General features: G+C 38.0%; 1 protein-coding gene across 1 annotated transcript in view; it reads left to right on the top strand.

Annotated features, from left to right (window-relative positions):
* Window positions 1–14,583, top strand: part of ROBO1 (roundabout guidance receptor 1) — a 704,028-nt gene that overhangs the window by 77,711 nt on the left and 611,734 nt on the right. The window contains exon 2 of the mRNA XM_008631567.2: window positions 11,771–11,911. Within this exon, the coding sequence (XP_008629789.1) occupies window positions 11,824–11,911 (88 nt within the window). The 5' untranslated portion in view covers window positions 11,771–11,823. The remainder of the gene's footprint in view (window positions 1–11,770; window positions 11,912–14,583) is intronic.

The raw sequence follows: 14,583 nt of genomic DNA on the forward strand, positions 1-14,583 counted from the left end.
GAGAGAATTTATCCAAGAATTTTACTTCCATAATTTAAACAGTTTCAGAACAGTGGTTATGCCAAAGCTGTGACCTGAGGTCAAGTCTTAATTTTGAAACAAGCAAGACCCTGGGACTTTTGCTGCAGGCCCCACTGAATATGCACGTCTGACTGCTGGAACTTAAATGCTAACGGAGTGTCAGCTCTTCCCAGACAGCTTTATTTCATGTTTATGTGCAAGGTGAATAATGACACGTGCAGAAATGCTGGAACTTACTAGCTGAGAATCTAAAAGAGCAGGTTTGAAAACTGTCACACTGTTGATTGTGTGATCACTACTGTGATGTAGCAAAGGCAAACGAGCTTAGTTTAAATCTTTGTCAAAGAACTGTAGAATTGTTTAGACTGTAAAAGACCCCTAAGATTGAGTCCAACTCAATCTGTTAAATCAGCACTGCCAAGGTCACCACTAAACCGTGTCTCAAAGTGCCACATCAACATGTCTTTTAAATACCTCCAGGGATGGTGACTCCAGCACTTTCCTGGGCAGCCCTGATCCCTCACATTAGCCATTGACTCGCATCTCTGGTATGTAAATGCAAGATTTTTTTGTGTCCTCATTTTTAAATTATATGAGTGAGATTCATAGAATTGCATAGATCCATCCTTGTTTCGTTGCATTTTCAGAATTCCAATCAGTTTGCTCCTGTCTGGGAGCAGAGTTAGGTCAGAAATAGATACTTTTGAGATCACCACCCCAGGAATTTTCACATAAAGCCTGAGGAATATATAACTTGGTCAACTTAATATTGTAGAAGCGTTATCAGTAATCTTCTCCTTCCCATCTGTGATTCTGAACTCCATATCATTACTTTGATATTTCATGTTCTCCAATCCATTAACATTTAGGATATGTAATAGGGGCCAACATTTATACAAGTACAAGGAATTCAGCAAGATTATAGGATTGGGTTTTCCAACGCAGATTTTAAAAAGATTCACTGGAATCTGAGGTGCTACATGGTATACCTGTGGGGTTTTTTAATTGGTGAAGGTAACTTAAAAGTGAAGCAACTTGGTATTTTCAGAAAGAGTTGCTGTATTAGCAGTTTTTAAGAAGAATGAGAGAGTTCTTTAACATTGGTGAAAATTTAGAAATTCTTTCTTTTTTCACAGCTAGGACTATAATTGTTTAAGATCAGAACACTTTTCAAGTTTGCAACAAAATTGCAATATAAATTAACTGTAAAGCAATTTTCCTATTATACAAAAATATCAAGAAAGGACAAGGTTAGTCTGAGTAGTGCACAAATGCTTTCTGGAAAAAAAAATGGGTGTTTTTAAGGACTTGAATAATTACCATTGTGGATTTTGGAATGTAATTGTTCTGTAGTATGCAATTCTGTGTTATTTGAAAATATTTTGCTTCTCTGGTTAAATATTGGTTCTATTTATTATTTCAACATTTTATGAATATTTTGTTGTCTCTGGGGATTTTCTATGCATTTTATCAGCTGAATAAATGAAGTAATTCACAAACCAAATGTCTCTTGCTCTTGATGGCTTTAGGGGACCTTGTCATTCCCTGTAGCCTTTTCTCAGGCCCAGCTGTGTGGCTCTGAAATCACTTGGCTGGTAATTAGGTATTTATCAGATTGTTTCTGAAAAGGGATGAGACAGTTATCTGACACAATTATCTTTGAAAATTGAATCCCTCTTTTCTGGTGCTGCTGAGGACATTCAAAGATACTGTGAATGTTTAAAGCTTAATGCCTTTGAAAAACCCTTGCTTTTCTACATCAGGTATAGCAGAGGAGTCAAAATGCAGTTAAAGGAGTGATTTGGGCCTTTTTTTTTTTAACCTTTCAGATACTGGATTTTCTCTCCAACAAATGTTGTTTCTTTTCCAACGCAGCTGTACTTGGAAACACTTTTGACAACAACCACTTCTTCAAATATCTGCCACTTAATAGTGTTTGAAGAATGTTAGTATTTCTTACAAATCAAGAAACTACTAATTACATCAAGACATTACTAATTTATTTTTTCCTGTTAAAAAAGTGATGAGTGTATAGTTCTAGAAAACACAGTTCCCAAACACTGTCTTGAAAGTCTTGGTAGCTGAGACACGAGTCTTTTGTTTAATTTGCTAAAGAACAAAAGGAGATAGTGCATCAACAATATAAGGTTATGAGAGTTTTTGCTTTATTTAGATCAATCCTTGGTTGTGCACAAAATTTTTAAACATTTTGCCAGGTTTTAAGATTTTTCTGTTGGACAACACAGGCCTCATTACACTGTTACTGAACTTCTCATACAATTAGATTATTTTCAAAACACAGTATTTCTTTCAAGAAGTTCAGACCTCCTTGAAGGAACCTGTTGAAGTTTGAACTGGAGGTACTTAATTCTTGTACCACTTATGTGCAAAAGGAGTTTGTAGAATGGAAAGGTGGAATTGACTGATATAATAGGAGTAGAGCACCACTTTCTTTCTTCCTGACATTCACAAGTAGACTTCTGAACTGAGAAACTTCTAGGCTTGAGAAATTAGGAGGAAAATATTTCATATCATACATGTTGCCTTCTTCTGAGTAGGTATAAACTAGTATGTGATGCTTGGCAGTCTTGTAATTTAGGTTCAGAATAATGTTGAAGTTTTACTTCTTGGTTGTTGAATTACAGTCGGAAAAGGAAAAATCTCACTATAACAAGGCCAAGCATTTAAAAGATAGCAATCTTACAGATAATTCATTCCTTTTGTTATCATTTTTATTCTTATGACTATCTGCAATTTCTTTGCAGATACCTTGCCTCAGTTACTAACCAGCTACTAACCAAGATTTGTTGGCTTTTTCTTTGCCCTCCCTGCTTTAATTTTGTATATGGTACCACATCCAAATCCAGGTCTGAATTCCATTCACTTTCTCATAGGGCTTTCTGTAGTGCTTTTAGTTACTACAGGGTTTGTTTCCCATTTGCTCGCTCACCCATATTAATAGACAGTGCCCAATTATGCAGAAAGGGAGACCCAGGCTGATTACAGGCAATAAAATTTTGAAAAATATGAAACCGCATTAAAAAACACCCCAAACAGCTGTTTCAAAAGTCTTGTGTTTTACAGCTGCATGGAGCAAGTCAGCTGAAGCTCCTTTTGATGGTAGTTCTGCTCCTTTGGCAGGCTTATTTTAATTATAGAGAAGTTCCCTGTTGTCTGAGCATGAATTATGTGAGGCTTCCTGGTCACTATTGGGACGAACAGCCCGAAGTGGCACCTTCCTCTAAGTTTGAAGCACAAGTAAATTTTATCAGATTAAAGATCTCTAAAGCTACATCACATTTTCCTCTCACACAGGCACTTGTGTGCACTCACAGACTATCTTCCACTGTAAAACTCTTAGCTAAGACCTTGATGTCTTTCCCTGTCCCTCTCTTGAATAGCTTATTGAGAGTGATGACACACACATCTTCACTTCTCCCATTTCTTCCCCCAGCTTTTAGCTATATCAGCAGTTTCCACAAAAAAAAAAAAAAAAAAGGCTAATTAGCAGAATGAAATCACTTTCTGGATTTGAGGAAAGTTTTGTTCAGTGAATTCACTGGTGACTGTTACCAATTACCTTTTGGCCTCTGATTGCTCCCCTGAGAGTGACTGAATATAAAATAGAGAACAAAATCTGCAATAGCCAGGGTCTGTGCAAAATAATAGTCTGCAAGTTAGAATTGATTTTTGCATTCCAGGGGAATAATCAACCTAAACACAACTATCACAGTGATGACAGGCCATAGCTTACAATGCTGCATAGCATATTTAAGCATTCATCTCTCTGCTTGTTCTCTTTCCCGGTGGGATCATAAGGTTATTCCCCTAAAAATGTCGCCACAAGCCTCCTCAAATTTCTATTTATTGACGGTGAATTGAGGACTTTTCATAGGATAAGTGATTTTTTTTTTAATTCATATTATTTTTAATTTTTTTTTTTCCTTTAAGCCCTAAAAGACCTCCCTGGCAGGCTATCTTCAGTCTGCCCCCACTCCAGGACCATTTGATGCTGACTGCTTTTCTAGTTACCCTGCACTACAGCTCCTGAGCATTTTGTGACCAGTTTTTAGTGAGAGGTTAGCCTTTCCTCATTCTGTGCAGGACACTTTGTAACATCCTGTTTCCCAAAACAGAATATGGATTGTTGATTTTGGTTCAATGGTTCCTAAGAATGGAAGCAGGATAATCACAGATGAGGCAGGAAAGTGATAATTTAGTTGCTCTGGACTGTGTCTTGTCAGGTTTTGTATATCAGGATGGAGTCTTCATGTTTATCTGGGCTACCTATTCCACTGTGCATTCACCCTTGCAGTAGAGAAGTTTTTTTTCTTGTATCTAAGTGGAATCTTTGTGTTTCTGTGTTTCCATTTCTGCTTTTAGCCCTGTCAATGGCCACCACTGACAAGAGCTTGGTTCATTCTTTTTCATTCCATCACAGCAAGGATTTTTCCACATGGCTCAGATTCCCCCGATCTTCCCTGACTGAGAAGTTCCAGCCTCTCCCCAAATGACAGATGTTACTAACTCTTAAACATTTTTGTGCCCCTCTGCTGAATTTGCTCCACTGTCAGTCTTGTGCTGGGGAGACCAGTGCTGGACCCAACACTTCAGGTGTGGCCTCACCTCTGCTTAGGAGAGGGAGAAGGACCCCCTCCTCCTACCCGCTGTACGCACTTTCCCAGAGTAGACCAGGATACCTTTGGCCTTCTTTTCTGCAAGACACAGTGCTACTCAACTTTTTGTCCAGGAGGAGCACTGAGTCCTTCTTGGCAGAGCTGCTTTCCAGCCAGTTGCCCTCTAGGGTATACTGGTGCCTTGGATTATTCCTCACCATGTGCAGGATTTGTGATTACCCTTTGAATTTCGTGAGAAGTTCCAACCTGCAGAGGTCCCTCTGGATAGTGGTACAACCATCTTCCACTCCTCCCGGTTCTGTGTCACCTGCAGACTTGCTGAGGGTGTACTCAGACTTACTGTCCGGGTAACTGGTAGAGATGTTAAACACTGTTGGACCCATTAGCAACCCCTGGGATGTACTGCAAGGGACTGGATGTACAGCTGGACTTTGTGATGCTGATAACAATCCTGTCTGCTGATCTAGCTTGTACCTCGTTAGCTTCTTTATGAGGATCTTATGGAAGGAAGTGTCAAAGACCTTCTTATAGTCAAGATGAACAATACCCACTTGTCTCCCCTTACCTACCAAGCCAATCAACTCATCACAGCAGGCTTTCAGGTTAGTTAAACATGATTTTCTCTTTACAAAACCTCATTGATTACTGATCACTTCTCATCCTTCCAAGCATCTGGAGATGGTCTCCAGAATGGGTTCATCCCTCACCTTCTCAGGGTTTGAGATGAGGCTAACAGGCCTGCTCTTCCCTGAATCCTTCATCCTGAAGACAGTGGCAACATTTGCCTTCTTTTAGTTCTCAGGAGTCTCTCCTGTGCATCTGTCAGGTCCCAGGAACTGGTGGGAGTGTGTGTGTGTCCAGCTGGTTTAAGTGCTTCCTAACCTGATCAACCTCCATGGAGAGCAAATATTCCTTAGTTCAGACTTCTCTTCCAGTTCTAGGGTCCTGGGATTCCTGGAAGCTGGTCTTTCCAACAAAAACTGAGATAAAAGAAGGCACCAAGTACCTCAGTCTTTTTCATGTCCTTTGTCTCCAGGTCCCCCATCTCATCTCCCTGGTCTTTCTTTTGCTGTTTATGTATTTGCAAGGGTCCTTCTTGCTGCCCTTCATATACCTTGTCAGACCACCTTCCAGGTGGGCTTTGTTTTCCCTGCATGCTCAGACACTGACTATATTGCTGCTGACAGAGCAGGCAGCAAAGACAGAGAGCAGGAAGCACTTGGTAACCTAATTTGAGTCCTTGAGAGAGACCAGCACTCTGGGGGTCAGGCAGGGGCAGGAGCCTGCAGAGCACTGTCACTTTTCTCAAGTGTTCTCAATTCTTTCCTGAAGACTACAGCAAAACCCCCGTGCAACAATTTTTTCCATTTTATTCAGTCTTTACATTGAGTTGATTTTTGCTTAGTGTCAGCCAATGGGGAATGGATACCAACTCCTCTTTGCTGCTACAGGGCAGCTGCAGTGTGAATGGCAGTGGTGGTGGGGAGAACGTGACACACGACCAGAGAATCTGGAGTCTTGGGGAATCCCTTAGAATGGATTGCTTGGGAAGTTTGGTTCTATTCTGATTCTGTTGAGTGATAAGCATCAACCCCTTTAAGGGAAGAGCCCTACCTGGCCTATTTTTTTTTTTTTTTTTTTGGTGTCACATATGAGACACCAAATACACAAATATGTGTATTTCTGAAAAAAAAACCAGATGAAATTGCTTCTAATGCACCTGAAGAGTCATTTTTAAAACCTAGACACAGATAATGCAATTAATGGGATAATTTTTTTTCATTCTATTTACACTCCTTAAGAGTCCACTTCATGTTCCATACCTTTCATCGCGCATTTATATTACATTATAAATGTACTGCTTCCTTACACAGAAATCCTGTTCTGCTGCTCCCTGTCTCACTGATGTACTCCTCCCTGAGGAAGGCTTCTTTGTTCAAATTGTCCTTTAAACAACATTAACCTCAGTTTGTATGGTCAGACATGAAGGAAACATTAGAGATAGCAGAATTTCTGGTGGAGAAATTGTTTGTGAGACTGAGACTGGTGGCAGAAAAAGTGTATCTTTTGTCATATATTTGGCTCCTTACACTGAACTTAAGTACAAGGGGATGAGCATGGACACAGCTTCCTTTTAATTTGAATCATAGTAGGTGAACTATTCCTGTGGTACTGCTTAGGTAGTAAATATACCATACAGAGATCAAGTCAGTTACAGTCTGGCTGAGACTGTTCTACATATAAGTTTGTCATCTGCCAGCTTAGAAATGTAAATTGAGCACATTCAATACATTACTATCATTAATAACAATAAATATTTTACTCTTGGGTTTCTCACTGCATTAAAAAAAAGACAAGTCACAGCTCAAAGTAAAGTGCAAATCTTGCGTCATAATTGTTAAAACCAATTGTTAACAATTGATTCTTAAAAAGCAAATATTTGGGAGTACTAAAAGATTAAATGAGGTGAGCTTCATGAATGTCTGCTGAAACTGTGACTGAAAGGATCATGGTTCAGATCCATAGATATATTGTACTGGTAACTACTCTGGTTTAAATAGATTTATGTTTTTGAGTTGCTTTGATCTTGATAGAATAGATATACTTTATAGCAGAAAATGAGCCAGCCAGACTTTTTCCCCTAATTCATCAAACCCTAGTTATTTTTGGTCCTAAATGGACGCAGTTGAGACATTGTATGGCAGTGTTTCTTTCTCATTCTCCTGGAACTTTAAATAAATTTAGTTTAACATAGGATGTTTAAAATAGTAGAGGGAAGTTCTTCATTTCAGTGATCTATAACTGTACTGATAGTAATGCACAGAAGGAGTAAGTTCAGGAGTAGTATCAGTCTAAACAGAGATGATGAGATTATCAGAGATGATAACCATGTGTCTGACTAATGGCAAGGGGATTGGAAGTATGGGAAGGACCATGCCTTACCTGCAGGCCTAACAATGCATGACAAGCTTTAAAAAATTCCACTTCCAACAATAGTTAACCTTGCTTCAAAAGGAAGGTTTTCAATACTTTTTTTCATTGTTCAGTGAAATTTTGCCAGTCTACTCCTAAATGTTCAGGTACATGGCAAATGAAAATTCTGTCTCCTTCTGTAGATAAACAATCTTCTTTAGCATAATATTTACCAAAGTGCACAGATTTTATAAAGGGAAGTTATTTTTATAAGTTAGAATCTTAATCACCTGACTTTTGTGTCTATTCTCTCTACTCAAGAGACTGTGAAAATCTAGTCTTAGTAAGCTGGTTACATAAGAGAAGCATCAATAGTTATCGAATTCTTTTAAAAACTCCAAAGATATGAAAATAAAACCAGCATTGGTTTTGATCTTGTCTGTGTCTTTGCTTCTGCACTGGCCATAGTGATAAATAGCACTAGACTTTGGAAGTGGAAGAAAATAATTGATTAGACCTTTTCTCTGCATTTGCTATAGTACTTCTTTCCCCTCTGGGCTTGTGCAGTTTAATTTGCCATTGATTCTTTAATGATTACAATGTCATAGAGAAGCCAGTGTTTATCTTCATTGTGCACTCTGGACAAGGCACTGGATCTGAATCTTTTCTTGCACATTCTGGTGTAGGTCTGTGGCCATTTCATACAGAGTGAGGTGAGGTCTCAAGCCAACTGAAGTGTCTGTGATGAGTGCATCTTTCGCCTGTCACTGGCAACACCTAATTAGTGCCGGTTCTTATTCTGCAGTATTAGTTTTGTGGGTCAGACACTGAAAGACTAATTGCAGAGAATTGCATCTGAGTCCCTTTGACTGCAGTATATTTCTAGGTGTTTCTTCCATTTTAGTGTAGTGCAAGGATTGTGGCACTGTGGCAGTAGATGATGAAAAGAAAGTCCTGTTTCTCTTTTGCAGGACTCAGTTTCTATCTGCAAACCATTCTGATGATAACTCTTTCTACTTTCTTTCCTGTGATCAGGGCTACTCTTTCAGATGCACTGTAGCCCAAATAAAGAGAATTAGCCTCCTATTCAGGATCCTTTTCAAGGAATTTCTACAGGAATTGTTTTTAAACTGTAGGTTAAAAACCTTTATTTTCATATCAAAATGATTTGGTGTCATGAAAGGTACCCTCACTGAAATTTTCTGTAAGAATAATATTTTTAGTAACATTCAGATAATTTCAGGTGTTAGAATGAAATATATTTCAAACATAAGCTCACAGGCAGAATAAGAGGGTGGAAAAACTTTTGACTAAACAGCCAAGCATTCATGGTCAGAGATCCCTGTGGAGCCCTGTCATATACAGAGATTAAAAAGATGTCATAATCTACCAGTTAAGTAAATGCAAGAGAGAGGTATGGAAAGAGAAAGTGTTGGATTCATGCACGACATACCTTCACAGAGAAGGTGAGTGCCCTAAAGTGTGTTCCTGGGATTCATCTCTCCCCCGCAATTTTACAGTTGGGGTGAGCTGACCTTGGCTAAAGAGCAAAATTTATTTCTGATTAAAATAGAGTTGGATGGTGAGAAAAAAAGACAAAAATTAAAACTCTCCCAGTCCTCTACCTCTGCTACCCCACCTCTTTCTGGAGCGGGTCAGGGAGATGGGGGATAGGAGATTGTGGTTGGTGCATAAGAGCTCCTCTATGTCTCTCCTTCTTCCTCCTCACACTTTCCCTCTGCTCGAGAGTAGTTACTTCCCGTGGGCTGCAATCCTTCATGACAAACCTGTTCCTGAATGGACTGCAGCTTTCTCCAGGGAACATTCACCTGGGGCCCCTCCATGGGATGCAGTAAGTATACCTGCTCTCCAGCACAGCCCTCTCCAGGGCATGCACAGGAATCTGTTCAGGCACCTGGAGCACCTCTTCTCTCTCCTCCTGCCTTCACCTCAGTGTTGCTTTACCTCACAATATAATGAAAAAAGTAAATCTTGAAGTGAAAGTGGTTTTCTTGGCTTTTGTTTGATGAAGCAAGATCAAAGGGCTGCCTCTTCTGCTTTGTCTTAGAAGCAATTCAGTCTTGTGTTTGCAGCAGAAAGTAAAGGTGAAGAAACCATGGGAGTCTGAAACCAAAGTAGTAAATAGTTTTACAGAGTAAACCTGTATTACTGAGCAGAGAAAGAAATGGATTTTCTAAGGGCCTGAGCTTGCAAATCCTTATTTCAGTCTTGGAGTCATGAATAGCATTTAGAGCAGCATGTAACACCTTGGCCATTAATTGCTGTTAACTCTGCCATTAAGAGCTGTCAAGCTGCTTGCAACAGAAGAGCAGCCATACAAGTGATAAGGGAAATTAAAAGAATGGGAATGGAAGGAACCTGGAGTTTTTGTGTGCACTGTGGCTGAAATAAGAAAAAAAAGTAAAATATTTTGTAGGATACAGGCAACTGTAATAGGAAATGGAGTGTTATTATTTCTAGTTGCTAAGATAATAGAAGCACAGGTACAACACAAAAAAGAAAATTTAAAATGTGCCTTGTGTAAGAGATTGAATCTGTTCACATTACACTTATTTATGCATTTTTGAACATCCAAAGGTGTCAGGTGGCACTGAATGCTCCCAGTAATCACACAACTCTTCAATCTGTAGTCATTAAATATGTATTAGGTTTACAGATGAAACTCCCCTGTCCCAACAGATTGAACAAGTGACTGGTGTCACTATAGTTTTCTTCACTATTATGATTATGTCTGCTGGCATTTGGGTAATATAGGAGTCATAATCCAAACTGGTCATCCCTGAGTATGCATTAGCGACAGGAGAGGGAAATAAGAAGTGTAGTTGTAAAGTTATCAAGGTATAACAGTTATTTATTGCTGGAGTAGATTTTGATGTGTCAATGTAAATCAGATTTACAGTTGTTTGGTGGTCTCTAGTTGTTGGTTAGGGTCAGGCAATTTAACACACCTCATAACTTGTCAGACACTTAAAATAGTGTCTCTTTTTGTCATGGGGAGCTTGATGTGAACCCTGCATACTATGGAACATATGGAATACTACATTCTCATGCATTTGGGTTTGTATTGATAGAAGGGCCCTTTAATAAACCAAAACACTCAAAAAACCTCCCCCAAAGCAAAACAGTAAATCAGATTTCAAATTGTGTTTATTTAATTATCTAGAAAACATCTTATTGTTCTTAGAAAGCTACTGAAATAATCAGAAAAATGTATTTTATTTTAGAAAGCTTTAGAGGAGAGGCCTGGAGGCCGTGGGGTCTCCCTCTCTGGGGACATTCCAAACCCACATGGATGCATTCCTCTGTAACCTGCTCCAGGTGACCCTCTTTGGCAGGGGAGTGGGACTGGATGATCTCCAGAGGTCCCTTCCAACCATAACAATTCTGTGATTTCTGGACAGTTCTATACTAAACACTAACATAGGTGAAGAATAAAAAAATTAGTAGGATGAGCAGAGATGACTATTAAGTTGGTATAGCTAGACAGTAGAGCTGTGAATGCTTTTTAATCTACAGGTGTGCTGGTCAGAAAAATGAGTCTGAAAGCCATATGTTTTGTTACAAGTATTTTGATTTTTTTTTAATTCAAAATGTTGTCTTCCTTCATAAGATTCCATTTTCTTCTCAGTCAGATGAAAATTTTCTACCCTTAAGAACATTGAAACTCACCAGAAGGTTGTCTTAATTGTTCAAGTTATTATTGGGTAAAATTATCCCTAATCCTCATTTAGCAAAACATAATTTCAAAAGAGGACTAAAGTAAAGTTTTAACCCTGCTTTCATAGTAAGTTGAATAGCTGAAATCCTTAACAGTGTTTTCAACTTATGCAAGAGTTCAAGTATTTCCTTGTACTGTGATGGATTAAACATGCACTTAATTATCTTGCTGAAGTGAGCAATTTCTTTAATAACTTAACAACATGCGGCATTTTAAAATACATGTGTGCACTATGGGGATCCTCATGTCTCCCTTTAAAACATCTGGGTTTGGGTTGTCTGCTCTGCAAGCATAGTTAATATTCTGGTTGTGGTTTTCAACTGCCTAACTGTTAGGTAATTTAACATTATTTTAATAGCTAAAGCTGTATTGAAACCAACATTCTTCATAGACAAAACTGTTTGGAAGTACCTCAATTTATCATTAATTCTTCTGCTCTTATTTCCATTGTGTATTGCAGGTGACATTTACGTTAGCACTGCCGAGCTGGTGTAATGCAAGGAGGGACACATCATGAAATGGAAACATTATCCTCTTCTGGCTGTGGTAGCTGTATTCAGCCTTTCCAGATGCCATCAGTTACTGGGTCAGCTCATTCCAGGTAGGTACCTTTTCCTTCAAAATAAATGTTCGTGGTTTTATGCTCTCCATGTGAGTGTGTGCATGAATATACCTGACGTTCTCTCTGGGTGTTAAAACACGTGCGTATGTGTGGAGTTAAGAAAGTTGTGAGTGTATCTGCATGTGTAACACACAGAATTTTATAATTTAATTGTATTGTCTGTGCTGTAAGGGTTGGGGTTTTTTTGACTGTAAAGGAGAACGTGGAAAAGGAGTGGTGTAAAAATATGAGAAGGTTAAGGTGGCTATTAAAGCATTCCTTTGATTAGCACTGTTGGTGGGGGGAAGATATAGAGTGCAGAAACAGACTTCTATATCAAAGAGAATTGGAAATCTATAGAGAACCTTCCTGATGAAGGAGTAAAATAGCAACTGGGAAGTGCTGAGATGCGGTGTTTCAGGGAGGCCCTAGAGATCAGGCATTGTTTTGGTGCTTGTGTATGGCAATTCTTGCTAGTGCAGAGAGGAGTAGTGTGTATAAAAATGGCAACATACTCTTCATAAAGGTGGTGGTGGTTAAATAGAGAATCTGTATCACTTCAGCAAACAGTGGATTTTTGTTCTAGTAACATGAAACCAAATGTGTTTTGTTGTATTGGGCTTTCTTTAAGAATAAATCTGTAAAAGCACCTTCCAAGTAATTCTGAATAAGTTTCAATATTTGTAAACAAAAATCCAAACAAACTTTGATCAGTGCTGCTAATGATGTACAACCTTTCAGGAAAACTCAACAACTGTATAGAAAAAAAGTGACATGCTGGTTTTTACTGGTTGCTTTTTCTGCTTTGAATCTGAATAATAATTTAGAAGACTTTGTTGGCTGAATTTCTAGGTTGAATACATTGTGCATGAGAATTTTGTGGCTATACAATTCTTTTCCCTATGTCTCTGGGCAGCTAGCTCAAATAGACTACTGAATGAAAAGAGAAAGGAAAAAGATTTCCTCAAGGATTTGTTCGCCTCTATCTAGTGGTGGTTCACAGAAAATAAAATAAGGAACTGAACTGTTATTTTTTTCCCCTGGTTTTGTTGGTTTCAAATGCAGAAAGACTCCAGAATAAAGGAAGATGTAAGTTAAAATTATCATTTTAAAAGTTTGACCTCAGACTTCAAACATAATCTCAAAGCAATTTACCTGTCACAAAGACATCTACTGCTCACTTTAAAAGGACTGCCTGCAGATCCAAATGTATTTGCATGATAGCTACCTCCATCCACTTGCATTGGTTTCAATTTAGTCATAGTTTTGTATTCTATACTAAAAAGACTGTTTTCATTGTATTACTTTTTCCATAAAATTAGTTTCAGAATAAAATCACAGGTGGCATTTTGATTTTTGTCCCTGCTTTGTTATTTTCATCACAGACCTCAGACTTGAACCAAGAGATTACTGTACTTGGCCAGACATCAGCATGCTGAGCCTTGCTGGCAGGGTGCCAGGAGTGTGATTATCACAAAAGATCAAATAAAGAAGGATTTTTTTTTTTCCTTTAAGTAGTTCATCCCATTCATTTTGCTCTTTTCATGTCTATTCCTTACACAGGCACGTCTCTTTTAATTTTTTTTTTCAGTGTACAGAAAGAGAGAGAACTGTGAAAAATCTCAAACTTTTTCCTTAATTTAATAGGGGAAAAAGAAATAATGGTTCTTTAGAATTCTGATGTAGCCATAAAAAAAAAAAAAAAAAATCAATACAGCAATAGGTAACAGTTTTCCTGAGGATTGCTAAAAGCAGCTGAAATATGCCATCATAGTACTACTAAATTGTGATATTTTATTTCAATAAAAAACATGCTTTTAAAATAACAAATTAAATTTATTTATTTTTAGATCATGTTATTAGGAACCTCTAAAAAATGAAATGTTATGATTTCAAATTCTCCAATTCCATCTTACCTAGAATGAATTGAAATTGTTCCAGCCTTACTGATGACATAGTCTGTCATATGAAATTAAAGCTATCAGAAATGTGTTAGAGCTTACCCTCAGATCTGGAATGCTCAGCTTCAGTAAAATGTGATGAATTTTAATGGTAGTCTCATAACTTTGAAACATTTGTTGTAGTTTTTTTGCTGAATCGTTTCATATATTCTTGTTGAGTCTCACTCTTTTGCATATGGGGTCCACAGGGAAGCACTGTCTCCCCCCTTTATTAAAATCACGGCTGAGCCTTTCATCTCATGTCATTACATCTTACCCCTAATTCACATATAAAATACACTCACAATTCCACTATGGCTGTCTCCTGAGGCATAAAGTATGTCTGCCTTGGCACATCTTTATTTAATCAGGGATTGAACATTATCTGGGAAAGATGTGATTTTTTTTTTTTTCCTTGCCAGTTGCTCTGCATATTTAAAAGGTGAAAAACTTGATAGCTGATTTTAAAGTGCACTGATCTAAGAAAACATGGCATTAACTAATGCCCTGTTATGTTTAGATGCATATGTTGAGTTCTGTGTTTTCATCTAAGTCTTTAAAGTGTTTTAAAGTCACCAGTTACCAGATTGTCAAAAAAACCCAAACAAACAAAAAAACCCCTATTCATCTGACATACAGCTAAAGATGTTAATAATTTAAACTTTTTTTTTTTTTTTCATTTTGACATCAATAACTGCAAAATTACAAATTTTTGGACTGCTAATAAAGACA

The sequence above is a fragment of the Corvus brachyrhynchos genome, unplaced genomic scaffold (assembly GCF_000691975.1).
Source record: "Corvus brachyrhynchos isolate BGI_N302 unplaced genomic scaffold, ASM69197v1 scaffold152, whole genome shotgun sequence".
NCBI classification, from domain to species: Eukaryota; Metazoa; Chordata; class Aves; order Passeriformes; family Corvidae; genus Corvus; species Corvus brachyrhynchos.